This window comes from Aspergillus campestris (assembly GCF_002847485.1).
Source record: "Aspergillus campestris IBT 28561 chromosome Unknown P168scaffold_5, whole genome shotgun sequence".
In the NCBI taxonomy this organism is placed as follows: domain Eukaryota; kingdom Fungi; phylum Ascomycota; class Eurotiomycetes; order Eurotiales; family Aspergillaceae; genus Aspergillus; species Aspergillus campestris.
The window spans coordinates 1424478-1448853 of NW_020194340.1; the positions used below are offsets into that span (position 1 = coordinate 1424478).

Sequence of the window (24376 nt, forward strand, 5' to 3'; positions counted from 1 at the left end):
GTTCGAGACGCTCTTCCAATTCAAGATTGAGGAAGTGTAGGTAAACCGAGGTCGGAATATGTCGAATCGGAGTGAAGACTAGAAAGACGAAAAAAGGAGAAGGGGGAAGTACTACAGGGATTACTGCGCGCTCTTTCGCATTGAAGTAGACTGGAACATAACGGTCATGAATGCTGTATGGGTATCTCATTATGGCTCTTTTTTTTTTTTTTTTTTTTTTTTTTTCGTTAGTGGGTGAGCACGTCACTCCCACAGTTGAACCTGGCCACGAAGGTAGTCTAATCGCTGAAGAGACTCTGAAAGCACCAACTCGGCAGCACGGTAAATGCAGTCCCCGAGTCGCACATTAGTGGTACGTCGCACATCCTGAACTTTGACGGCAAACATTTTCATCCGCATGAGGATAAGCTGCTTGAGGAAGTACTGTTTGCTATCCTCATCTAGTTCGGTATTACCTACAACGAGTGGAATGCGGCAGGCGTGCGTCCGATCGCCGGCCCGGCTGCCAGTGGGGGGCAGTCGTGAAGTGCGTGCCCAGGTGCTGTATGTTCGCCGGCTGGAGCGCGCACTTTCGGTGTCCAGCAGGGTCTTCTCCTCGATGATCCAGTCAAGCATCTGGACCACGCGCTCCGTAATCACCGACATGAGGAGAGCAGAGGAGCGATTACTGACACACAGGTTGCAGCCCAAAACCCGGTCGAGAAGACCGCGCACGTGGCGCTCCACCTGCAGGATCACGTCGATGGAGGGTCGCGTGGGCTCGGGAAGCGACTGGCGCAAAAACAACAGCTGTTGAAGAAGCGTCGTGTAACATTTCGCTCCGCAGTCCCCATACCTGCTGCTTGTGTTCGAGGAGTCCACACTGAGCGAGGGCCGCTGATCGATGTCGAGCACATGCGCCTGATGTGGTAGAAGGGGGATACTATAATCGTGGAAGAGAAGGGATAAATCGCCGAACGCATCGGAGGAGGGAGGGGAGGCGGCAAGATAGCCGGTATGATGGGCGTCTGAGTTGTGATCTCTGCCGGCGGGATCCTTGCCGAGTGGCGGGGCTGCTAACAGGGCTTCGAACGAGGAATGAAAGACGCTGTCGATGAGATTGATGTTGTCCGCGGTAATGTCACCGGTCAGCAAGGGTGGTTCATCACCGCGGACATCGGCTGTGACGAGGTCCTGACCATTGACGGTTGAGCTAGTAGGCTCTCTGATGATTGTCCTGTTGATGTCGCTCCCAGAATTCACGGTAGGAAACCCAATCCCGACGAAGGTCGGCTTCTTTCTCGGTCGTCCTGTGCGACGTTGCGGGCTGTAGACGCAGGGTTGGCGATGACGGAGGCAGCGATGGCATGAGGGCTTGTGCTGGCTGCACTTGACTTTGGCTTCCTGGCAGAAATCACAGGACTTGCGCAGACGCTCCCAGCTTGCAGTCACCTCCGCCTGTGCACCGAGCGGCGATGGGGATGAATGAGTGGAAGGCATGGTCGGGGCGTGATAAGGTTGGTCTAGATGATGGTTATGTGATGATTGTCCGAGGGTGGAGAAGCGGGTGGGCAGGAGTGACTAAGCGGGGATTAGTCACGAGTTGGCGGCTCTCAATTGGGATGCCTGATAGCTGAGGCAGCATCACAGCCATTGTCCCAAGGACCTACTACGATATGCAGACAGTCGCGTTTTATATGCTTGAAGATGTTGTGCTACCTCGGCTACGGGACAAATTAAAGATCCCAGCTATATACTGGCCGGTGCCTCCCTTCTAGTTCATGCCAGTGGGTTTACCAACAACGTTCATACGAAGACACCGACGATAACTGGTGCTTGGTGGTGCCATTGGGACAATCCCCTCTCTGCAGGGGGCGCATGGTTTGTTCCATCATGGCCTGTTCAACCGGGCCAATTGAGACAGAGCAGACTATCAGGGATTCGGCAGCAAACATTTCAATCACCTTCGACCCTGTTAAACTGCCAGGGATTAGTCCGGGCCATGCAGGCTCTTTCATGCATAAGCGGCTGATGTAGGCAAGTTGAAGACTGAGACATCCGTGAAGGACGCCTCATCCGTGCAGGACGCCTCATCCGTCAGCAGCCTGGCCATGTGCTTGCGCTCAGATAACCTTGGCTATCCGTCGGTTTTCGTTCTTTCGATGGACGAGTTCCAGGATTGAACACAATAGAACCAGCAGACGGGTCTAGAGCCGCCAGAGGACATAGTGGATGGAGGTGGTGTTTCTGCTTCTTTGGCTTCATGCAAGAATACGTAATAGCAATCCTCACCGGTTTTGCAAGTATTGTCTCATTATCAAGAGTGGGAAGGGAGCATCACTGGTTGCGACTCGTTTCGGATGGCATCGGCACGATTGGTTCAACATGTTGTGGGATTAGCATCCTTGGCCTACTTGCCTTCAGGTTTGATTCAATTCTCGATTTTTCCGGGCTTCCTGTCCTCCGGATTTAATCCTTATCTAGCGTATATAACTTGCATATGCATGGCCTCTTCACCTTGCATCATTGATTGGGAGGTATATTGTTGACTGTATGTCAGGAGATAAACTGGACCGGACAGGCCTATTCAGACTGTGCTTTCCCCTTTCACTTTCTGGGTAGTCCAAGTCAACTGACGAACAGGGACTGGGCAAGACAGTGTGCTCACAGTTTAGAAACCTCCGTCCATTTGGTCGAGTGTCAGGATAGGTGCCACCGAAGGGCATAAGCAAAGGCCAACACCGCCCCTGGACCCAGTGCCACCGTTGCTGACAGCAGGCATGGAATGACGATCCAGAAAGACATGCTGACAACCGGCGCCAACAACAAAAATGCGTACGGAACGAACGCCGCCAGGAGTATCCAAATGTCGTATTGGAGGAACGTGTGGGCGGCCTGAGGGAGCGCGGCGATCACCGAAGGGGGCGGCGTCGCACTAGGGAGATAGAGCCGGCGAAAATCGTATCCGATATGGCTCCTGCGGATCTCGCCGCCCCGGGGCTGCCGGGCCGCAGCAATAGCCCCACCAAGCGCATAGAAATGACCCACTGCAGCTGCCAGGCCAGCCGCGACATAAGGAGCCGAGTCGGGGTGGACGCCCACAGACAGGGCCTCAAGCGGGAGGTGCTCCCCCACCCATTGCAGTAGCGCGAAGATGATGGGGGCGAAACGGTAGAGTGCGATTGCTCGCTGTTTTCGTGCGACGCTGCAGGGGATGAACGCCGGGAATAAGAAAGTGAAAGGCAGGAGTGAGCCCAGAAGGGCGCTGACCAGCAATGCTCCAGAGACCCGGGAATTGTCCACCGGACGAAGCGTGTCGAAACCGCGGCTCACGGACTCAAACAGGAGGTAGAGAGGATAGACGAAGGCGGCGCCGTAGAATTGATTGAAGATGTTCCATATCGTGGGAACTCTGTAGGCAGTCAGCCGGCTAGAGTCTCGTTCGATAACTCGCAGACTTACATCAAGGATAGACTGGATGAGGACGAAGACCGGCTGCTGACAAGGATACAGAGTGCAGTAGCCTGCATCGTCGAATGGATGTCCACCAGTAGCAGGCGGTGGACCGGGTCCGACCCATCCATTAGCCCATTATAGAAAATTACAGCGGACACGAGTTTTGCATCCAAAGTCGGAAAGGGTGAGAACCGACGGAGCAACGGAGTACCGTCTGCAAATCGGCTGGTTCTCCTGACTTCCTTGATGGCTGCCGTGGCATGGCGGAGCGAGACTGACCAGAGACAATAATATCCCAACCACGCTAGCCCGCCCCAGTAGCCAGTAGAAAAGAGCAATCGCCAGACGGGCAAGCCTTGGAGGAGGCGAAGGAGCGTCATCCTGACACGGGAGGCGATATCGTCTCACTGTATGGTCTTGGGGGGGGGGCTGAAGAAAATCCAAGCAGAGGAAAAATCGCAGGATAGAACCGGGCCAGAAACCAGTATGAGGAATCAGGATTCCTCGCCATGGGGACGACAACAGCTAATATGCTTGATCTGAATCCTTGGGCAGAATACCGGTCAGTTCTATACTGTCCGGGTTTTAAGCGAGAAGTTGATTATCAAGCAAGCACAGCTAACTAATCAACTGGTTAGTTAGTTAACTAGGTACTACATCAAACACACCGGCGCATGCATGCAGTCGGGTTGTTTTCCCTGGCAGCCTCTCGGGCTTAGTTAGGCAGATATTTCTCCCCGAGGATTAGCAACGATGTACATTATGTAATTATTCTTCTTCTTATTATTAATTTTTTTTTTTTTTTTCCCCTGGTTGTTTACTATTTCGCATGCTGGGTGGTTTCGTGGGAATGTCCAGCTGTAGCAGTAAGGAAGATAGTGTGAAGGCTCAGCTATCGAGTCTCTACTTCCCCCGCCGGTCAACTGGTCAGAAAGCAAGACACCCAATTTAAAGGATTTATTTTCCTCGTAGGACATACATACAGAGTACCTTATGCAACTTCCATGGAGAAGTTTTCTGTTGGTATCATTCATAGACAAGAAACGGTATTACGAAAACTTGAAGAGCAACATTCAACTTTACCAGACTCATCGGCTTATTGACTACCTAGCATTAGAATGCTCTACAGCCCTACTAGACCCTTCATGCACCTTGATTGCTCGATATTGGTTTCCAGACCCCAGGAGACCCAAGTCACACGACAAGATATAACATTGTTTAAACTCGGCAACTCTACTTACATCTACTAGAGAAGGTGGAAACTCGCGTGAAACTCCCCTAGCTTATAGCTATCGATGCTTGCGTGCCATTGGCAAAGGATCTAGGCTGCGCACACACCCGAAAACCCCCCAATGTCCGACACATATCCAACAGGTAGGGCGTAGATCAAGGTCATCCAGTACACCGTCCAGATATACCCTAGACCTCTGACAAATCCTTTTGCAGAAGCCACTTAGCAAATATGGTCGAAAATAAGCAAAAGAGACGCAACCACGAGAAAACTCACCGTTATCTTGAATCCCAGCTTTCCTGCCATAGTGCTTGATCAGATCTTCCAGGGTAATGATGGCCGCGTACGATGGCATCTGCCAAAACATTCCCCAGCCATAGCGCAAAGATGGAATCAACAGCGGACACGCGTAGTGTTGGACTCCGGATACCAAGAATCCCACGTACAGCTTCGTATACTTATAGACCAGAGTCCCTTTTTCCGAACCGAGGGCTTTGGCCACCACCTCGCCAGACCGTGTGAACATGGGACGGAACATCTGATGCCAGACCCTCCCCCAGAAATTCCGAACAGTGAATAGGTCGGCCGGGCTGCCGAAGAGGCCGGGCCAGCGATCCGGCGTGGACAGATACAGCCCGACGAAGAGCAGGGAAGCCTTGCGATATTCGCTGTCCAGCATGAGGCTGTCGCGAACCAACTGGACCCCAACGAGCAGATGCTGGTGAAGTATGGGCAATGCGCGGAAATCCACACTTGCCACTTTTGCCGGCCAGAACGCGCAGAATGCGTACTTCCGCACCACATCGGAGATGTACTGGTTCAGAAGGATTCTCCCTGCGTTTGTAACCAGGAATTCCCTACCAAGCTCTATCAGCAGCTGCACTTGGAAAAACACTCCAGGAAACAGACATACCACCGGGACTGAGTCTGCTCCGCGCCTCGTCCGAGATGCTGGTCAGCGAAATTCCAACCCTGGCCGCGCCAGCATGACCACAATTCCACGCTCCATTTGACTTTATTCAGGAACGCCGAGCCGTGTAGGGTTCCTCCGTCTGCGCTGGTGCTGCCAAGCCTCGTCGCGGTCTTGCTGTTCTGGTAGTAGTCGATTTCGGGAGTTCCAGTCAGGAACATGAGCGTCCATCGCACCGTGATGGAGATCATGAAGATCGCATCCATGAAGAAAGCTGGACCGGATACCCAGTGGGTGAGCACGTACAGCCATAGACTGGTAAAGGCTGTCATTCCGACGGTGACCCGCATGGGGCCTGGGGAAGGAATGGTGGTGAGGATGGCGACGGCCATGAAGGTTGGCGTCAATAACTTGGTGGCCCAGGCGGGCATCTCCTCGCGCGAAGAATACGCATCTTCCAGGTTCAGGAGAATGTCAAGCATGATAGCTGGTCAGTCGTCAAGCCTCGGAGCACTACCTGCTCTCAAGTGACCAAGAGAGTGGGAGTAGAATTTGACAGAGAGAAGGGCTTCCGTGCCTATGATCATGTTGACAGAGTTCTATCAATGGAATAAAATGGAAGTCGAGAGTGACTTGGCATCGGGGAGTGACCCTCACCAGACACGACACGACTTAGGGCTAAGGGAAACAGCCCGATCCTCGGGGGGTTCTTAGTCAGCACTCATCGGGGCGTTTTGGTCTCTCTTGCTGCTGAGAACAAGGAAGCAAGAGACGCTAATTGATTCATAAGCACTTTAATAATCGCCTTAATAATTACAAGAGTGGTAGCTAAGCAATGGTGGATCCCATCTCATGCTTGCGGTGTTGTATACAAGCCCTCTTTTTACCCCTTTCGGCGAACCAGCGCCAGCCCTAATCCCCCGTCAAGCACCCGAACATCGTCGCCCAACATGAAATCAGTCGACTGCAGTGAATCTCCCTGTCGTCTTGCTCTCAATGAAATTTTTAATCCAAGCTTCAGCGTTCCATGGCATTTGTCAGCGCAGTTAACTTCTGGAGACGCGGCGTGGCTCTTGTTGATCTCAACTTGACTCTTGTTGATCTCAACTTAAGTCAGGATTCTTCCTCGTGCAACGGGCTATTCTGTGCAATTTATTACTCTCGAGACTAGGACACCATTCAGTGTTTCTCCAGACCATACTTTCTCCAACAATGGCTGATCTCACCGATACGGAGACGCGGCCGTCAAACTTGGACACTGCACGAGACGCGGAAAAGCAAGAGAGTAGCAGTTCGAACAGCGACCAGAGCAAGGAGATTTCGACGAGTCCACGCAATGTCCACGGCTTCCTATGGGTGACAGTCGTTCTGGCCATCTACAGCTCTACCTTCCTCTTCGCCCTAGACAATACCATCGTCGCCAACATCCAGCCTGCCATCATCAAATCGCTGAACGGAGTGGACAAGCTGGCCTGGTCCGGCGTCGCATTCGTGATGGCCTCCAGCGCGACCGTCCTGACCTGGCTTCAAATCTTCAACCTGTTCAATATCAAGTGGATGTATATTTTCTCCATTGTGGTGTTCATGGCCGGCTCCGCCGTCTGCGGAGCGGCGCAGTCGATGAACACGCTCATCGGGGGCCGTGTGATCTGCGGCGTGGGCGGCGTGGGCCAGTACGTCGGCGTCATGAATTTCCTCCCTCGCTTGACGTCGATGCAAGAACGTCCGATGTATATCAGTGCAATGGGTCTGACATGGGGTGCGGGCACCGTCCTCGGCCCCATCATCGGCGGCGCGTTTACCGATAGTTCGGCGGGCTGGCGGTGGTCGTTCTACATCAATCTTTGTGTCGGCGGCCTGTTCACTCCGGTGTACATCTTCTTGCTGCCTTCGCTGCACCCGCAGCCCGTGGTGACCCCTGTGATCGAGCGGCTGAAGCAGATGGATCTTGTGGGCTCGCTCATTCTCATGGGTGCCTTTGCGGCGGGAGTCATCGGTGTCAACTTCGCCGGCGCCATGTATCCCTGGGACGCACCCGGCATCATCGTCGCACTCGTGCTCGGTGGAGTGTTGTTTATTGTCTTTGGCATCCAGCAAACCTTCTGCATTTTCACCACCGAAGAAACACGTCTCTTCCCCGTGGAGCTGGTCTCATGGCGCAAGCCGCTCCTGGCACTCCTCTTCATCTGCGGTTGCTGCACCGGAGTCTGCGTGACGGTCCCCACGTACATCATCCCCCTGTACTTCCAGTTCACTGCATCGGACGAAGCGCTCCAGTCGGGTGTCCGGCTACTCCCGTTTGTCTGCCTGCTCGTGTTCAGTTGCGTCGGAGGCGGATTCCTCACCTCCCGTTTGGGGTACTACATCCCCTGGTACATCATGGGAGGAGCTTTGTGTCTAGTGGGCTCCGCGCTGATGTACACAATCCAACCTCACAGCAGCGCGGGAGCGACCTACGGATACAGTGCGCTGATTGGTTTGGGATCCGGAATGTATCTCCAACTGGGTCATGCCGTGGCGCAGGCGAAAGTCAAGCCCGAAAAGGTTCCGGCCGCCGTTGCGTTCACCACCACGGCGCAGCTGAATGGATTGACCTTTGCCTTGGTCATCTCACAGTGTGTCTTTGTCAATGAGGCTGCGAAGCGTAAGTCACTCTTTCCCTCCGCATTATGAGCTGTGAACTCATGGGATTTGCTCCCTAGGAATTGCATGGGTCCTCCCACATGAGGCCCGTTCGACCATCATTGATGCCATATCCGGAACTGGCTCGACCTTCGTCCAAGACTTGGACCCGGCCACTAAGAGCAACGTTCTCTCTGCAATTGTCACGGCCATTGATCGGACTTATATCCTCTGTATTGTGGCTGGAGCGGTCACTCTGCTCGCGACATTCGGCATGAAATGGGAGCGGCTGTTCATTACCGCTGCGGCCGCTGCATGAGGAGGTTCAAGATACCCACGCACAGGGCCTGAAGAGCCAGCTAGATTTGGATTTTTTGTCTGTTCAATTCACTTCTCACCTTTGCTTAGTCCTCTCCCTTTCGTCATTTAACCTGGGGTTTGACAGAGTACAACGGTTTAGTTAGGTAGACTTTAATTATATCGTTTCCAATTGATATTCTCCGAATAATATGATTGTATGTATAGTACAACGTTCTAAGCAGTAGATCTTGCCGGCCAGCTAGACCGTCGAATGGCCCGGACGTAGAAGTTCAACGGCCGTATCACAATGAAGTCCGGATCATACTCGATAGCCTCGTCCGTAGCGTTCACAAACTCGTAGCGATAGACCAGCTCCGCCAACGCCACCTTCACTTCCTGCAACGCCACGTTGAACCCAATGCAACCACGCGCCCCCGCCGCAAAAGGCACATACAAGCTCCGGTGCCGATTGCTGACTCCCTCAGTCGCCCATCGGTCGGCGTCGAAACGATCCGCGTTCTCCCAGTATGCCGCGTGCCGGTGGAGGTGCGGGATGCTCGGGATGAGGATGGAGCCTTGCGGAAGCGCCCATCCGCCGGGGAGAACGACGTCTTTCTTGACGTTGCGGGCGGGCTGGAAGGATGGGCTGTGCATACGCTGCGTCTCCTTAACAAAGGCGTCGACGAACGGCATTGCCTGGATCTCATCGTAGCTCCAGTTCTTGTCAAGGGTGGCACCGTGGTTGACCAGCTCCTGGAGTAGACGGTCCTGTTGCCCGGGGTAGGTCACCAGAGAGTAGATGAGCCACGCTAGAAAGGAGGAGCTGGTGACGAAGCCCGCACCGACCAGCGCAAGCGTGTTGCTGAGGATGTATTCATGGCGGAGCTTGCAGCCGCGTTCGTCGGTGGCGCGCGCTAGGTAATCCACCAGACAGGAGGCATGGAGCGCAGCGGTCTGGATGGGGAGGTCGTCTGTCGTTCCGTTGTGGTTTCGGCAGGCCATAACAGCTTGCTCGATCAGACCGTAGAGCTCCTTTCGGGTGTTTTTCAGAGCGACCGGGTCACCTGTTAAACTTATCCGTTAGCAAAGGTTCATACATGGAAAATCTCGGTGGATTTTCGCATAGCGTTTGTGGATATACCAAACGGAAGGTATGAGTACCAGGCGCCTTTGGTTTGCACGCGGCGGTTGAGGGTCAAATACTGCTGAAGCAGGACGATGATTCGATGCATAGGACTGTCGACGGCGTCGAAATGGTGAAGGTCCACTCCCAGCACCAACTGACAGATGACCTGCGACGCGAGCTTTGCCGTCAGATGGTACACGTTGAGTGCCTCTCCGTTCTCGTCGAACGCGTCGAGAACCAGGAACGCCTTCTCCACCGATCGTTGCAGCAGCGGGGTGTAGTGTCGCACCGCCCGGGGGGTCATACTCGGAGGAATGAACCTGTGTGCCTCCTGCCATGCTGGCGAGTCCGTATCGCAGAGAAAGAGGGCCGTATCATCTCGGATCCCAAACAGAGGGTGGCTCGGAGCGGATGGGGCCTTGGTGAAGTACTCTCCGTCGCGAAAAGCGAGTGCAGTGATGTCCGGGTCGTTTGTCAGATAGGTCACTCGCCCTAAATTGTCTGTACCGATGACGCCGCCGTACTTATTGAAGAGCCGCTGGTGATTCCCCAGGTGGTCTGGATAGATTTCGAAATGATTGCCGAATCCCGGTACGCCCACCGGCTGTTGCGGTTCTCTGACAGGGTGACCGGCAATTGTGATCCCCACGGCCTCACAGACAAGCAATTGCTCAATATTCTCGATGTTCTCCAGGGCGGTATTCCCCTTGTGAAAGCGAATATCAGCCGGGCGGAGGATGTTGTACACCGCTGCAATCCCCGGACGCAAGTCTTCCAGCGCCGCGGGCTCACCGATCTCCAACTGACGGGTTGAACTCTCCGGACGGCCAACCAGGTGAAATGTCCTGAGAACCATGTTGCTGTGAGAAGAAGCAAGCTAGATGTGAGTGCGTGGTGTGCGCAGGTGCCCAGACACCGTCGGCGGCGCACAGTTATATCGAGCGTCACTTTCGATCGGACTGTTTTCCTTTGGGCAAATCTCCCGAGACACCCGAAAAGTCCTCTTGTTTTTATACCCACTGGAGTCGATGCCATCGAGAGAGCATCCGACCTTCCAGTGTTTTCCATTACATCGCTACTGCAAGCTTACAATGGGTGTCGAAACCGAATTGACCTGGGCCGATATCAAACGCCACAGTACCCCGCTGGACCTCTGGGTCACAATCGACGGGAAAGGTAAGAGAGAAGGGAAAAAAAACAAAAGAAAAGGGAAATTTTATTGATCGGATTGTTTAGTCTACGATGTGACTGAATATCAACAAGACCACCCTGGAGGAGAAGAGATTCTACGCGATTTTTCTGGACAAGATGCCACCGCTGCCTTTGTCGATGCCGGGCATTCCCACGATGCATACGAGAAATTGGAGTCACTGTTAATTGGCAGACTCGAGCAGAGCAATGTCGTGAAGCAGCGCCAGCAGCAGCGGACCGCAACAGTGGGACCAATCTCAGTGGTCCCGGGTAAGCAGAAGCAGCCAGACTCCCCTGCGCTCCCCGTCAAGATGGGCATTGTGGCCGGATCAGGAGGCGCATTATTGATCCTCGCTGCCTCCTATGCCGCAGTTCAAGGGTACTTTGCTGAAGGGCTTGCCTTATTGCGACCTACGTTTGCCCCGGGATCCATTCCAGCAAACGCCGGGAGAGGCTATCTGAACGGGATTTTGACGGCCATCGCCTGCCAGGGTGTGGCAGGAACACTGCTCGGGCTACACCTCAACAAAGCCCTCTTTCACCGGCATCGGGAATTAGAAGACTATCCCCGGGCCAGGAAACCTTCCATGCCCATCACCTCGCGGCGCGGATCGGTGGGTTTGCATCGAGACCAGACCACGATGCTGACACTAGCGTCGCGGCAATGCATCGGCGACTCGGGCAAGGAAAGTAGCAATCCTGTCTACCGAATCAGGCTCAAATTTCCCGACGCTACTGCAAGGCTGAACCTCAGCGTGGGCCAGCATATCAGAATATCCGCCGAAATCGACGGCAGATTGGTCCACCGCAGTTATACCCCGGTCTCGAGCGAGCATGAGCGCGGGATGGTTGATTTGATCGTCAAGGTTTACCCGCAGGGCCGCATGGGTAATTATCTTCAAGGACTTCCGCTCCAGTCGTCAGTTGCTGTCTGCGGGCCATTTGGCAATTATCGCCCGAATCCCGCATGGACAACCATTGGGTGTATCGCTGGGGGCACAGGGATCACCCCAATCTACCAAGTCCTTCGCGAATGGTGTCATAAGACTAGGGGGGAGCGGGCCGTTCTGCTCTACGGCAGCGAGAGACAGGAGGACATCCTTCTGCGAGACGAGCTGGATGCCCTTGTCGGCAGATACCCCGAGCGAGTCCAAGTGCATCACGTTCTAAGCCAACCTTCTCCCGGGTGGACGGGTCTGACGGGACGAGTGACTCGGGAGATGATGGAGGAGCTTCTGCCGCGACCAGCGTCTAACGCTGGGTTTTTGATTTGCGGGCCTGATGGAATGGTTCGAGCCATCCGGGGCCATCTTGAGGCTATTCAAGGGACCCGTGAAGATAAAGCAGGAGTATTTGTTTTCTAGTACCGGATTTGACAGAGATATCTGACAGGAAAGAGGCCGGCTTAACCACAATTGATGTGCATCACTCGGCATGTTTCTCAGTCTGGTAGTTTTGGTTAGATAACACAATGCAATAGCTCGGGAATATACGGATCTGTTTAAAGTATCCTACTCAGGACCCCTGGAATCGTCTCGAAAATCAACCAGACATCTTAGTGCTGGTCATCCAGATCCCTCTCGCCCTTTCACCCCCCCTAACTGCCTAACATGCCGAGAATCCTATGTCTACATGGCTATGGCACTTCTGCCGCCATCCTGCGACACCAGCTGGGACCCTTCATGGCTGCTGCCGACCCCAGCTATGAGTTTGTCTTCCTAGAGGGGGAGACGGAATGCCAGAAGGCTCAAGGTGACTTCCCTTTCCGTAGATATCCAACTGTTTCTGTGCCCTTGGAATAACCTGTTATCAGGTGTGGGCAATTTCGTCAAAGGCCCGTTCCTGTGCTACAATGGCAGCTTTGCACCGGCCGACATCCAACAATCCTGCGATCTCATCGACGACTTTGTCGAGGCCGAAGGCCCCTTTGATGGCATTCTAGGCTTCAGCCAGGGCGGTTCCGTAGCCCTGACATACCTCCTCCAACGCCAGCTCGACGGCCATCTGCCTTCCTTCCGGTTTGCCATTTTCCTGTCGACGGTGGTGGCTTTCTCCCCGGACGAGACATTCGGCAGCCACCTGCTCGCCAACCTCACGGATCGCGAGATCCGCCTTCTGGACTCCTACCCCACTGCGGACCTGTCCTCCCTGCATCCGCTGACCCGTGCCCTGTGCGAGACGACTGCAAGGACCTTCTACTCGGCCAAGACCGGAGGCTTTATCGCGCAGGACACCAAAGAGTCCATGTTTGCCCGTCGCGATGACCCAGCCCAGCCGCGTGTTTTCCATCCGGCTCTGGTGAAGGATCGCATTCCCATCCCCACTGTGCATATCACCGGGAAGAAAGACCAGGCGATGATGGTGAACCTGTCCGTCCTGGTGCAGGGCCTATGCGATCCCCGGTTGATCCGCTCGTTGACCCATTCCGGAGCCCATGATGTGCCTCGTCGTCCGGATGATGTGCGTGCAGCATGTGCTGCGGTGGACTGGGCGATCCAGCAGAGCCAGCAGCAATATATCTGGTAAGTCTGATGGCTGCTGCTCTTGTTGCTGTTCGGCGGATTGATCTAGAGAGACATACCAACCACGAGGCAGGCGTGCGGCACTTTAGAACCAGCATTAGAACACCCCGGATGGAAGATCTAGATAGAGCAGATGCAAGGAGCTATCAAGTTTGAGAAGTGTATAGTCTTATATGTTTGATTTCATGCAATGGGGGTATCTCAGAGGAATACATGACGTGGTAGATGTCAACTTTTGCTTAGACAAATAGATGACATTGTGTATTAGGAATATTTGATGGCAGTAGTAGTAGTAGTAGTATTCGTCTACCCTGAATAGCTGGAATAGTGCCTACTGTGCGAGTGTTCCCTACTCGCCCGAAATGAAGCTATTCAGACACATACAAAAGAGATATTATTAAACCAAGCGTTGGTCAACGTTTTGGTCTAGTGGTCTTGAGATTATCTCTCGAAAAAAAACCTATCTCAGCAAAATAGAACGCCTAACAACCTAGGTATCAGCCTCCACCGACGGTCTGACCGGCTGTTCTCGTCTCGGTGTAAGATCGGGACCCGACCGGCCCAATATCGTAGATTTTCCATTTCGGCTCTCTAATTCCTCCAAGCCATCGGATTTCAATTCTATTCGTGGCCTCTAGACCAGTTCCAGACCATCATTAGAGTTCCGAAAATGGTGCCGGCCGGGTTGAGTAAAGACAAAAGTGCCCGGCAACGAGACCTTGAGGGCCGCAGAGGGATGGTACAAGAGAACGCGATGTTCCAACCCTTTTCATATCTGTGAGCAGCATCATTCGCTTACCTGATTTCTTCCGTTTGACCGTCTGAGCCTAGAGGCAATACACTCGCTACCCGCCATGCCATCACCCGATTCTCAGAGATTTGGCGATGCCACGGAGCCGATTGCCATCGTTGGCATGGCCTGTCGGTTTCCTGGAGAGGCATCTACCTTGGACAGGTTTTGGGACATGATTGTCAATGGCCGGACGGGACACTCTGCAGTTCCCCCGGATCGCTTCGACGCGGAGGCCTGGTATCATCCGAGTCACGAACGGAAGGGAACAGTAAGTAGCTATCGCATGGTGCCCGTTAGATCCTCCAGAAGTTACTCACCTGAGCCATGACAGATTCAACCGCGGAGTGGATTCTTTCTGGAGGAGAGCTCCGCCGTCTTCGATGCCCCATTCTTCTCCATGACGGCAAACGAGGCCGCGGGCATGGACCCCATGCAGCGGAAGTCGCTGGAGATCGCGTACGAGGCATTTGAGAATGGTAAGTGAGAGGATAGTTGTAACTTCTGAGAGAAATCGAATACTGAGGCCTCTCGAATAGCTGGCATTCCTATCGGCACGTTACCTGGCTCGGCGACGGGCGTCTACACCGGTGTTATGACCAACGACTACGAATTGATGACCGCTGGCGATCCTATGCAGCTTCCACAGAACGCAGCATCGGGAACGAGTCGTGCTATGCTTTCCAATCGGATTTCCTGGTTCTTCGACCTGCGCGGCCCTAGCTTTGCCCTAGACACGGCTTGTTCGTCTAGCCTGTATGCATTGCATCTAGCCTGTCAGTCCTTGCGTACGGGGGAAAATCGCCAGGTAAGGCCTTGGAGTCTGGAGCGTAATGAATGAACAGAGACTAATGATTTGTAAACCAGGCCCTTGTCACCGGTGTGAATCTAATACTCGCGCCTAATTTTATCTCCCAGCTGTCCTCGATGCACATGCTGAGCCCTGATGGAGAGAGTCACTCTTTTGACTCTCGAGCCAACGGATACGCTCGGGGGGAGGCACTCGCAGCAGTCGTCGTCAAGACCCTCCACCAGGCCCTGGAAGACGGAGATACAATTCACGCGGTCATTCGCGGCAGTGGGGCGAACCAGGACGGCAAGACGGTGGGCATTACGATCCCGAACGGCGAGGCACAGGCGGATCTCATCCACACCACCTATGCCACGGCGGGACTGGACTTGAATCACACGGGATATTTCGAGGCGCATGGAACGGGCACCTCGGTTGGGGACCCGATTGAGCTGAGTGCCATCGGAGGAAGCTTCGGTGCACAGCGCAGTACTGACAACCCGCTGGTCGTGGGCAGCGTCAAGACTAACATCGGCCACACCGAGGGGGCTGCAGGCCTGGCGGGCGTCATCAAGGCGGTACTCGCCATCGAGCAAGGCGTAATCCCTCCGCTGCCCGATTTCAAAGAACTCAACCCCAAGCTTCGTCTTGACGAGTGGCGACTGGCATTGCCGCTCACGCCCACGCCATGGCCCACGGCTGGTCTCCGTCGAGCCAGCGTGAACTCGTTTGGTTTCGGTGGAGCCAATGCCCATGTCATCCTGGATGATGCGTATCATTATCTGCGATCACACGGGCTGAAGGGGATGCATCGGACTGTAGTGCCTGAGAAGGATGACTCGTCTGACTCTGGTCTGAGCATCCCATCGGATAGCAGCGACGCAGATGGAGAGGAGAGCACCAACCCTCCTGTCCCCAGGCTCTTTGTCTTCTCTACATACGATGGAGGTGGTATCCGACGGACGGAAGCATCGTGGGCCAGCTTCCTTGCGAAACACGTCTCGGACAACAGTAAACAACGACGGAATATGATCGTGGCTGATGACCTCGCATACACCCTGTCACAGCGCCGGACTGCCTTTGACTTCCGGAGCTTTGCAGTGGCGTCTACCCTGCCCGAGCTGGCGAGCAAGATTGAGCAGGATGGCCTTCCCCGACTCAACCGGGTCTCTCGCCACCTGAAACCTATTTTTGTCTTCACCGGCCAAGGCGCCCAGTGGCCCGCCATGGGACGCGAGCTGCTCTCCGATCCCATTTTCCGTGCCAGCATCGACCGCAGCAGGAATGTCCTGGAATCGGCGGGTTGCGAGTGGGACATCCTTGATCTTCTTTCTGACCCAGCCGATCGTCGCATCGACGGCCCTGCATTTTCTCAACCGGTGTGCACGATCGTACAGATCGCTCTGGTGGACCTCCTCCGATCCTGGGGGGTTCAGCCTGCAGCTACTGTGGGCCACTCCAGCGGCGAGGTTGCAGCTGCCTATGCAGCAAACCTACTCTCGCAGGCGGACGCTGTCCGCATCGGATACTGGCGTGGGTTTTACAGTGAGCAGGTCAAGGATCGGATGGGAGAGTGCAAGGGCGCGATGATGGCTGTGGGACTGTCCGAAACCCAAGCAGTCGCATACCTGGACAGAGTTCCTGAAGGAAGTGTCGTGGTGGCGTGCGTCAACAGCCCAGCCAGTGTCACCCTATCTGGTGACGAAAGCGCCATTGATCACTTAGAGACCGTACTCCACGGCGATGGCCATTTCGCACGCAAGCTCCGCGTTCAGGTGGCCTACCACTCTCCGCATATGCAGGTCGTTGCCGATGCCTTCGTTCAGGCATTAGGCAAGGTCCAGCCGCAAGCCTCGGACATTCCCATGTTCAGCTCGGTGACGGAGAAGCAAATCGATGACCCGTCGGTCCTTCAGGCATCATACTGGATGCAAAATCTGGTCTCTCCGGTTCGCTTCTCGGGAGCACTGACGAGTTTGCTCAGTCATACCTCAGGAGGGAATCCGCGCCGCCGTCGGGTGGCCACTACTGCGTGGAGTGCGCTGGTCGAGATTGGGCCCCATGAGGCGCTCAAGGGCCCCTGCCGCCAGATCATGTCGGCGTGGGACAGCAAATCCCCCGAAAGGATTCCATATATGTCTCTTCTCAGCCGCGGCAAGCACGCTATGGAAACTGCTCTGACAGCGGCCGGGATGCTCTGGGCCAGTGGTCACCCCGTTGATCTGCGGCGGGTTAACCAGTGTCGCGAGGGACTGCAGATGGTGGTTCCTGATCTGCCTCCCTACGCGTGGAACCACGAAAAGAGCTTTTGGCACGAGCCCGCCGCCTCTATGTCGGCACGGCTACGAAAGGAGCCCCGGAATGACCTCCTGGGAATGCCGGTGCCTCATCAGAATCCATTTGAACGAAGCTGGCGCAATTATCTGTCCGTCTCGGAGTGCCCTTGGCAAAGAGATCATATCATCACAGGCACGGTTCTGTATCCTGGTGCTGGACACTTGATCATGGCTTTCGAGGCGGCCCAGCGACTGGCCTCGCCGGACCGGGCACTGGCCGGAGTGGAATTCTGCGACGTGCATTTCGACAAGGGACTTGTCATCCCGTCCGGTGATCAAGCGGTGGAGACACTACTGGCGACTAGGCCTCACGAGAAGCTATCCGACTGGTATCATTACACGGTATACTCTGTCAATGAAGATTCATCCTGGACGAAGCACTCCTGGGGCACCTTCAGCCTGCACTACGACGGCGTCGTCAGCTCGGAGCAATGCCAGCGTTATCACCAGACATACAAAGCTCTACGCTCGCGTGCAGCCATCCCACTGGACATTCCATCTTTCTACGATCAGCTGCAATCCATCGGAACCGAGTATGGTCCTACCTTCCGCAATATGGTGGAGGGTGCGGCTGTACCAGGCGAGCACAGCAGTGTAGGGACCATCGCCATCCCGAACACCCGCGCTGTCATGCCCCACGAGTTCGAGTATCCCCACCTTATCCACCCAGCCACACTCGATGCCATCTTCCATCTGATCTTCGTGGCTATGAGCCAGGGCCAACCGCTCGCCGAGTCCGCCATTCCTACCAAGGTGGACCGTCTGTTCATCTCCGCGGATCTACCAACCGGTGCAGGAGCCGTTTACACCGGCTACTCGCACACAGAGTCCTTGTCTGGCCGGGATACGCAAGGTACCATTGTCGTCTCTGACGAAAGCTGGCCGTCGGGTCCGAAGATCATTGTGGAAGGAATGACGGTGACGGAAGTCTCGTCGGGGGCTTCCGGTCAGTCCAGCCCCGAGCAGTCCTCAGCCGGTCAAGGCCGCATTGCGACGTTGGATTGGAGGGAAGATCTAGACACGCTGGTCGGCCCCATGGCTATCGACTGTCTAGCTCGGAAGGCTACCAGTGCTCCGAACTCATTGATGGGCGAAAGTGATGCCGTGCGCCATCTCCATTCCTGGCTAGACTTGGCTTGCTTCAAGAACGCGGACTGGAAGGTCCTTGCGGTGGAGCCCACGACCTGGGGCGGCAGCAGTGTGCTTTTGGAGACCTTTGCAACCAAGACGGGTGCACGCTATCGGTTTGCCCAGACCGTGATTGCCGAGTCAAAGGCTGAGGCCACTCAACAGATTGAACAGAGGCTGTCGCAGGGTGGACTGGATGTGACATACACGACTGTGGATCTTTTTGCGGGAGCCGACGAAGAGACGGTGGCCCAGCTAGGTACATTCGATCTCATCCTCGCTCCCTACAGTTTAGCAAACCAGCTGCCGCATCTGGAGCCGCTGTTGCGCTCAGAGGGCAGGATGGCCTTGGTCTCTACAGGTACAAAGGACGATCATGACGAGTCTTCCTCGGGAGACGTGTTGCATACAACTGCCCTTCAAGAGACAATCCGATTCCGTTCTGGTCAGGACAACAGTGGTCTGTGGATTGCCAGCCTGGAATCCAAGCACGATCCAGCAAGCGACTTCAGCGAAATTGTGCTTCTGCAGCATGCGGATCCCGCTGCGTCTAGCAGAGCACTGGAGGAGCAGCTCACGACACGCCTTAGCGCACTCGGACATCGCGTCCGGACGACGACTCTCTCTGCGGCACAAACACTGTCTGGACACGTTGTGATCTCCCTCCTCGAGGCAGAGCGTTCGTTTGTAATCTCATGGACATCTGATGACTTTGAACAGTTCCGCCAGCTGACCAGTGCGCAATATCTCCTGTGGGTCACGCATGGCGGTCTCCTCGAGGCACAAGAGGCTTCCCTTGCCTACTCTCCATCTACTGGGCTTCTGCGCGCCGTGCGCGCCGAGAAGCCCCAGATTCGACTGCCCCATCTTGACCTCACTCCTGGCCTTGATGTAGGGTCGGAACAGGCAGTTGATCTAATCTTGAAGGTCTTCGGCTCCACCAGCAAGGCCCCCGTGAATGGGAAGAACTGCGAGATGGAGTATGCTGAGCTGAATGGCTTGTTGCATATCGGTCGTGCACAGGGCCATCACGGACTAGACCATGAGCTGGCACTGCATGCGGCCACTGTGATCAGTGTGCCCGGACCTTTATATCAGCCGGGTACGAGCCGAAAGCTCGAGGCATGCCGCGCTGGCGATGCGTCGAGTCTCCGGTGGATCCCGGACGAGCGCGACAGCCATACGTTAACTGATTTTGAGATAGAACTGCAGCCCACTCACATGGCTCTAGAGGATGGTATGGTCAAAGAGTTCTTGTCTGGTAAACAGCGCGCCCTGTTGCCGCCGGCCCTTGGGCGAACCGCCGTCGGAACCGTCACCGATGTTGGTCCACTGGTGTCAAGATTTGCGCCTGGAGACAGGGTGCTCACGCTGCATCCGGGCCCGTTTCACACGCATCTGCGCATGTCCGAGTCCCTGGTACACAAGCTTCCGGAATCACTCTCCCCCGGCGAAGCCGCTGTCGTACCCCTGGTCGCAGCGCACGCCTGGCATGTCCTTGTGGAGGTTGCGGCGTTCCGGGCCGGTCAGACGGTCTTCGTCAATGGATCGGGCGACATCCTAAGTCGGCTTCTTGTCCAGCTGGTCCAGTCGCTCAAGGGGGAAGTGTTTGTGTCGGTTTCCTCCGAGGAAGAGCGACATGCGCTTATGGAAAATCACCATATCCCGGCTAATCGCATCTTCAACCAGTTGAACCCGGCGTCGTGGACCTCCGATATTCTGGCAACAGCAGATGGCAATGGGCTGGATGTCATCATCAACAATACGACGGCGGGTTCCACAGTGCGGAGTTTGTCTGCTTCTGTCAAGAGTGGAGGACGCTTCGTGGATGTCACTCAGAAAGTTGTCCCGTCGATGCTGGATCCCACAGTGTTTGAGCGTGGCATCACTTTGTCCTTCCTGAACCTGACCACCCTGCCCGACAGCAAGCTGTTCAATCTTGTTGATAAGGCTCTTAATTTAGCTCGGATGGGACGTTTCAATCCGATGCCCTCTATCTCGTTGTCTTCTGTCTCTGAACTGCCACATGCTCTGACAGCACTAGTCCAACAAGAAGGATCGTCCCCGACTCCGATGGTCATTGAGTTCCCCCAGGACGCAACGGTTCCCTTGCTCCCATCCCCGCCACCACCGCTCCACCTCAAGCCCGAGGCGACATACATCCTTGCGGGGGGCCTAGGCGCTCTGGGTCTCACAATCGCGGACAACTTGTGCGCTCACGGTGCGCGACACCTGGTCTTCCTCAGTCGGTCTGGAGCGTCCAGTCTTCGACAGCAAGAGGCATTGCAAAACTTGCGTGAGCATGGATGTGCCGTAGACGTGGTGCGTTGCGACGTGACAGATGCAGAGCAGGTGAAGGCGCTCGCCGCACAAATCCAGGAGAAATCCTGGAAGGTGCAGGGTGTCGTACAACTTGCGATGGTTCTACGGGTAAGTCGTTCTGGCCTCCCCCTGAAGCGGTTGACACCAAGCTAACAACACCTGGGTGACCAGGACTCCATCTTCGAGAATATGACGTTCGACAAGTGGCTGACTGCAGTAAACCCGAAGGTCAAGGGCACCTGGAACCTGCACAGCTACCTGCCGCAGGAACTAGACTTCTTCATCATCCTCTCGTCCCTCTCGGGGATCATTGGAAACACCGCCCAGGCCAACTACTGCGCCGGAAATACGTACGAGGACGCTCTGGCGCATTACCGACGCAAGCTCGGTCTCGCTGCAACCACCCTTAACGTCGGCCTGGTCACGGACGCGAGCCATTTCAACGAGGACTCCACCATCGAGGACTATCTGCGGAAATACAGTCACTGGACCCCCGCTCAGGTAACCGACCGTGAACTCCAGAATACCTTGATCGCGGTTATGCGAGGACAGCTGGCAGAAGGCGAACCGGTGCCGGATCAGCTCCTTGTGGGACTCTCGGATCAGGTCCGCCGCGACGGCGAGAGCCTCAATCTTTGGCCTTTGGATCGCAAATTTGACCATCGCATTAGCCTTGCTGGTGTCACCACGACCGCTGAGGAAGATAGTCCCAGCCAGCAGCTACAGGACTCGCAGACGGCGAGCGAGGCCCAGGCGCTTGTCGAATGGGCGTTGCGGGTCAACGTTGCGAATGCGATGACCGCATCTCCGGATGATATCGACGTCGAGAAGCCGCTCTACTCCTTTGGCAGTATGTGCTTTCCGCTCCCTTTGTTGACCTTTATCCGTTTCCTGTAGACTAACGCTTCGCAGTTGACTCCCTCAAGGCAATCGAAGTGCGGAACTGGATCTTCAAGGAACTCAAGGCGGATATTTCGGTCTTCGAGGTTCTAAGTCCCATCTCCTTGAGCAGACTGGCAATGAAGATCGTATCGAAGAGTTCTTTGGTCAGTGTGGAGGTTGCAACGGAAGCAGCGGCGGAGGGATCGAGTTAGATTATCTATGATGCGACTTGTACTCATGATAGCCGTCCCAATTATCGTCTAGCGCTTGATAGTTATAGATATATGAACGTATGCCCCGAAGTTACCGGTTACGTGGTTTTATTAAGCAGGCTATTGACTAGCTACCAGGCCTATAGGTATAGGTTTAGCTAGCTCTTCTTCATTCGTGACTACCTAATAACTAATCCCGCCCTGAGTAGGACCTGAGTGCCCACTGAGCTTTGACCGGTGATGAGAAAATACTCAGTGAGCGACCCCCTGAGCGCCCTCATTAAAGCAGCATCATCCAAATGGGGAAAGTCTCGTTGATCCTAGAAAATCAAGTCTGTATAGTGACATACATACTAAGATATCTCCAAGGCCACACCCACCTCCCAATCAGCACGACCCAGTACAAGCAGCAGCAACCATCCCAAAAACCCTCTCAACATTATCTCCCGTTTTCGCGCTCACCTCGAGAAACTGATACCCCCGCTCCTCAGCAGCCTTACTCCCGTCCTCAAAAGACACCTCCCGCAGATTCTCCAAATCCGCCTTACACCCTACCAAGAGCACAGGCACTGACAGACCAGTCTCTTGCGCATGACTCTCCACTCGCCAGAGCGCCTCATGCATTGATTCGCGCCAGGTGACGTCGTAGATGGCAACGAGAACGTTCGCGTCGCGCGTAAACGAGGGTACGAGCTGCCAGTAGCGGTGCTGGCCGCATGTGTCCCATATGAGAGTGTTGATAGCTGGCTTTTGGATCTTCTTCCATTCGCCTTCTCCGTTGACGACGATATATGGGATTTTCTGCGTCATGCTCTTGTTAGTTCTGCGTGTCTGGAATGAAGGGATCTGGGAGGTCTACGTACTGCAAAGACATAGTCGACGGACGTTGTGGGGGCTGTATCCTCGTTGAAGGGGTGACGTTGGAAGCGCCTCTGAAGGGAGGTTTTGCCGACTGTTTGTTGGCGTTAGCATTGGTAGTTGTATATTATATGGATTATCTTTAGGAAAAAGCAGTAGTAGTATTACTACTGTGAAGATGGCGTACCTCGTTCCCCACCTATGAGAAGCACCCTGCTCGTCAGGTGGTTAGTAGGCAGTCGGAATCATCATATTATGTATGTATGTGACGTACTTGTAGAGCTCGTCATAACTAGGTGGCGGGGGGTTGTCTTGTGATGGAGTTGCGCCCATGATGACGTGCTTTTGTCTTTAGTAGTAGGATAAACTGGGATTGATTTCTAGTTCTGGTTACTGCCATACTACATACCTGCACCTACTGGTACTTTATAGTACGAAGAGAAGGTGCCATTGGACGAGATAATGAAGTCGTGAAGATAAAGAGTTGAAGATCACCTGACTAGGGCTGTGTAGTCATTCTAGAGTTTCCATTGTCGTGTCTACGGAACGAAACCATATCCTTGACAACCGTTCTAGTCAAATCTCACCAAGGTCATTGAACGTTTCGTACTATTCTTGTGATAATGAAGGAATGTCTAAGGCCAGGATAATAATAGAGCATGGCTTATCTTAGTAAGATGTTTACATTACTCGTCATCAATGTCGTGGCTGTCAACTGATATCAGATGCAGATACTTGGAAATACTCAATCTCGCTCACCAGTACACATCTTGCTTGCGCCCTACATAATCGGCTCATACATTCCGATCGGATTGAGTGATTCAATGGACAAGGATCAAATCTTGACTCTGTCAATGAGAGTACCAAAACACGACATAGGCATCCATGTTTAGCACCCTCCTAGTTACACACGTGCAACACGTTCATTGTCCTCGACTGACTGTGGAGTCGGAATCCTGTTGGATCCGGCCTGCCGAAGGATTTCAATAGCACCGATCAGCCGGGATGCCTTGTTCACACTCAACGCGAGTGATTGGACGTCGCTGATGTGTCCACTCCCTTTGTATAGATCGCATGTTCCCTATTGGTGGTTCGATGCACTGGCCCTGTCTGGATTTCAATGAGCTTATGTCAACGCTCAAGACTTTATTCATGAACACCGCCCCCAATGACTCTGCTTCCATGCAACTAGGTCATAGGGTGTATCCAAAAAAAGATACTGGGCTGGATCGACAGATTACATCAACTCACGAATGGCCCGTTTGTGTTTCTATTTCCATGGAGGAAATGCACCGCTAATCATACAGAAGATTTACCGATTTAGGGCTAGTCCTTGAAAGTTGACGACTCGACGAATCGACAGAGTAACTACCGTGAACTCCGCTCGGGGAGATCGACGGCATTAAGGCCTAGTTCGGCAATAACTATGTATATGGTCCATTACGTGGGAGCCACCCCGCTGTGGGGATCTGCAGTGTAATCTTGCTTTCGAATCAGCCAGCATTTTCAATTCCTGGGCAGTTTCAGATGTCGTCTTTTCACTTGCTATATACCACCGTTAGCGGTATATGTGATCTATCTGATACGAAAAAAATTTGGAGGCAGACGAAGTCCCCTCGCGCCTAGAATCCCGGACGATATCAAAGTTTTCGAGACGAGACGGCAATTTCCATGGATCGGATGAACCGGACTTCCATCGGACCAGACTGAAATGGTCAGGG

At 54.3% G+C, this 24376-nt stretch overlaps 10 protein-coding genes across 10 annotated transcripts; 5 read left to right on the forward strand and 5 right to left on the reverse strand.

Annotated features, from left to right (window-relative positions):
* Window positions 1–198: 198 nt before the first annotated feature.
* Window positions 199–1495, reverse strand: P168DRAFT_289913 (Zn(II)2Cys6 transcription factor domain-containing protein). Its single transcript, XM_024837101.1, has one exon. It carries the CDS (start codon window positions 1477–1479, stop codon window positions 244–246), a length of 1236 nt encoding a protein of 411 aa, XP_024693686.1. The 5' UTR covers window positions 1480–1495; the 3' UTR covers window positions 199–243.
* Window positions 1496–2119: 624 nt separating this feature from the next.
* P168DRAFT_145351 (uncharacterized protein) lies at window positions 2120–2501 on the forward strand. Its single transcript, XM_024832770.1, has one exon. The coding sequence runs from the start codon at window positions 2243–2245 to the stop codon at window positions 2450–2452; it is 210 nt and encodes a 69-aa protein (XP_024693687.1). The 5' UTR covers window positions 2120–2242; the 3' UTR covers window positions 2453–2501.
* A 178-nt stretch (window positions 2502–2679) lies between these two features.
* On the reverse strand, window positions 2680–3815 carry P168DRAFT_326824 (uncharacterized protein; the record flags this gene model as incomplete). Its single annotated transcript, XM_024841166.1, has 2 exons — window positions 2680–3391; window positions 3442–3815. The coding sequence occupies 2 exons, from the start codon at window positions 3813–3815 to the stop codon at window positions 2680–2682; spliced, it is 1086 nt and encodes a 361-aa protein (XP_024693688.1).
* A 941-nt stretch (window positions 3816–4756) lies between these two features.
* P168DRAFT_342692 (putative toxin biosynthesis protein (GliH)) lies at window positions 4757–6152 on the reverse strand (the record flags this gene model as incomplete). Its single annotated transcript, XM_024841819.1, has 3 exons — window positions 5580–6152; window positions 4943–5523; window positions 4757–4872 (listed from the first exon to the last, which is right to left on the reverse strand). Exons 1-3 carry the CDS (start codon window positions 6056–6058, stop codon window positions 4757–4759), a joined length of 1176 nt encoding a protein of 391 aa, XP_024693689.1. The 5' UTR covers window positions 6059–6152.
* A 636-nt stretch (window positions 6153–6788) lies between these two features.
* On the forward strand, window positions 6789–8517 carry P168DRAFT_342696 (putative MFS transporter; the record flags this gene model as incomplete). Its single annotated transcript, XM_024841820.1, has 2 exons — window positions 6789–8220; window positions 8279–8517. The coding sequence occupies 2 exons, from the start codon at window positions 6789–6791 to the stop codon at window positions 8515–8517; spliced, it is 1671 nt and encodes a 556-aa protein (XP_024693690.1).
* Window positions 8518–8732: 215 nt separating this feature from the next.
* Window positions 8733–10480, reverse strand: P168DRAFT_318130 (cytochrome P450; the record flags this gene model as incomplete). The annotated part of the gene is made up of 2 exons (XM_024840176.1): window positions 8733–9562; window positions 9640–10480. 2 exons carry the CDS (start codon window positions 10478–10480, stop codon window positions 8733–8735), a joined length of 1671 nt encoding a protein of 556 aa, XP_024693691.1.
* Window positions 10481–10715: 235 nt separating this feature from the next.
* P168DRAFT_234592 (uncharacterized protein) lies at window positions 10716–12179 on the forward strand (the record flags this gene model as incomplete). The annotated part of the gene is made up of 2 exons (XM_024833422.1): window positions 10716–10800; window positions 10861–12179. 2 exons carry the CDS (start codon window positions 10716–10718, stop codon window positions 12177–12179), a joined length of 1404 nt encoding a protein of 467 aa, XP_024693692.1.
* Window positions 12180–12425: 246 nt separating this feature from the next.
* Window positions 12426–13738, forward strand: P168DRAFT_304170 (uncharacterized protein; the record flags this gene model as incomplete). The annotated part of the gene is made up of 3 exons (XM_024838823.1): window positions 12426–12567; window positions 12629–13337; window positions 13657–13738. 3 exons carry the CDS (start codon window positions 12426–12428, stop codon window positions 13736–13738), a joined length of 933 nt encoding a protein of 310 aa, XP_024693693.1.
* A 453-nt stretch (window positions 13739–14191) lies between these two features.
* Window positions 14192–21797, forward strand: P168DRAFT_318133 (type I polyketide synthase; the record flags this gene model as incomplete). The annotated part of the gene is made up of 6 exons (XM_024840177.1): window positions 14192–14398; window positions 14462–14606; window positions 14667–14935; window positions 14995–20811; window positions 20875–21553; window positions 21616–21797. 6 exons carry the CDS (start codon window positions 14192–14194, stop codon window positions 21795–21797), a joined length of 7299 nt encoding a protein of 2432 aa, XP_024693694.1.
* Window positions 21798–21914: 117 nt separating this feature from the next.
* On the reverse strand, window positions 21915–23447 carry P168DRAFT_289915 (Rab family GTPase). The gene is made up of 4 exons (XM_024837102.1): window positions 22930–23447; window positions 22843–22868; window positions 22661–22749; window positions 21915–22598 (listed from the first exon to the last, which is right to left on the reverse strand). The coding sequence occupies exons 1-4, from the start codon at window positions 22986–22988 to the stop codon at window positions 22185–22187; spliced, it is 588 nt and encodes a 195-aa protein (XP_024693695.1). The 5' UTR covers window positions 22989–23447; the 3' UTR covers window positions 21915–22184.
* Between the last annotated feature and the right edge of the window lie 929 nt (window positions 23448–24376).

Coding starts and splice junctions, on each gene's coding strand:
- P168DRAFT_289913 (XM_024837101.1), bottom strand. CDS start 1,479: ATGCCTTCCACTCATTCATCCCCATCGCCGCTCGGTGCACAGGCGGAG.
- P168DRAFT_145351 (XM_024832770.1), top strand. CDS start 2,243: ATGCAAGAATACGTAATAGCAATCCTCACCGGTTTTGCAAGTATTGTC.
- P168DRAFT_289915 (XM_024837102.1), bottom strand. CDS start 22,988: ATGGGCGCAACTCCATCACAAGACAACCCCCCGCCACCTAGTTATGAC. Junction 22,750..22,842: donor TCTCATAGGTGGGGAACGAG/GTACGCCATCTT, acceptor GCCAACAAACAG/TCGGCAAAACCTCCCTTCAG. Junction 22,599..22,660: donor CCGTCGACTATGTCTTTGCA/GTACGTAGACCT, acceptor AGCATGACGCAG/AAAATCCCATATATCGTCGT.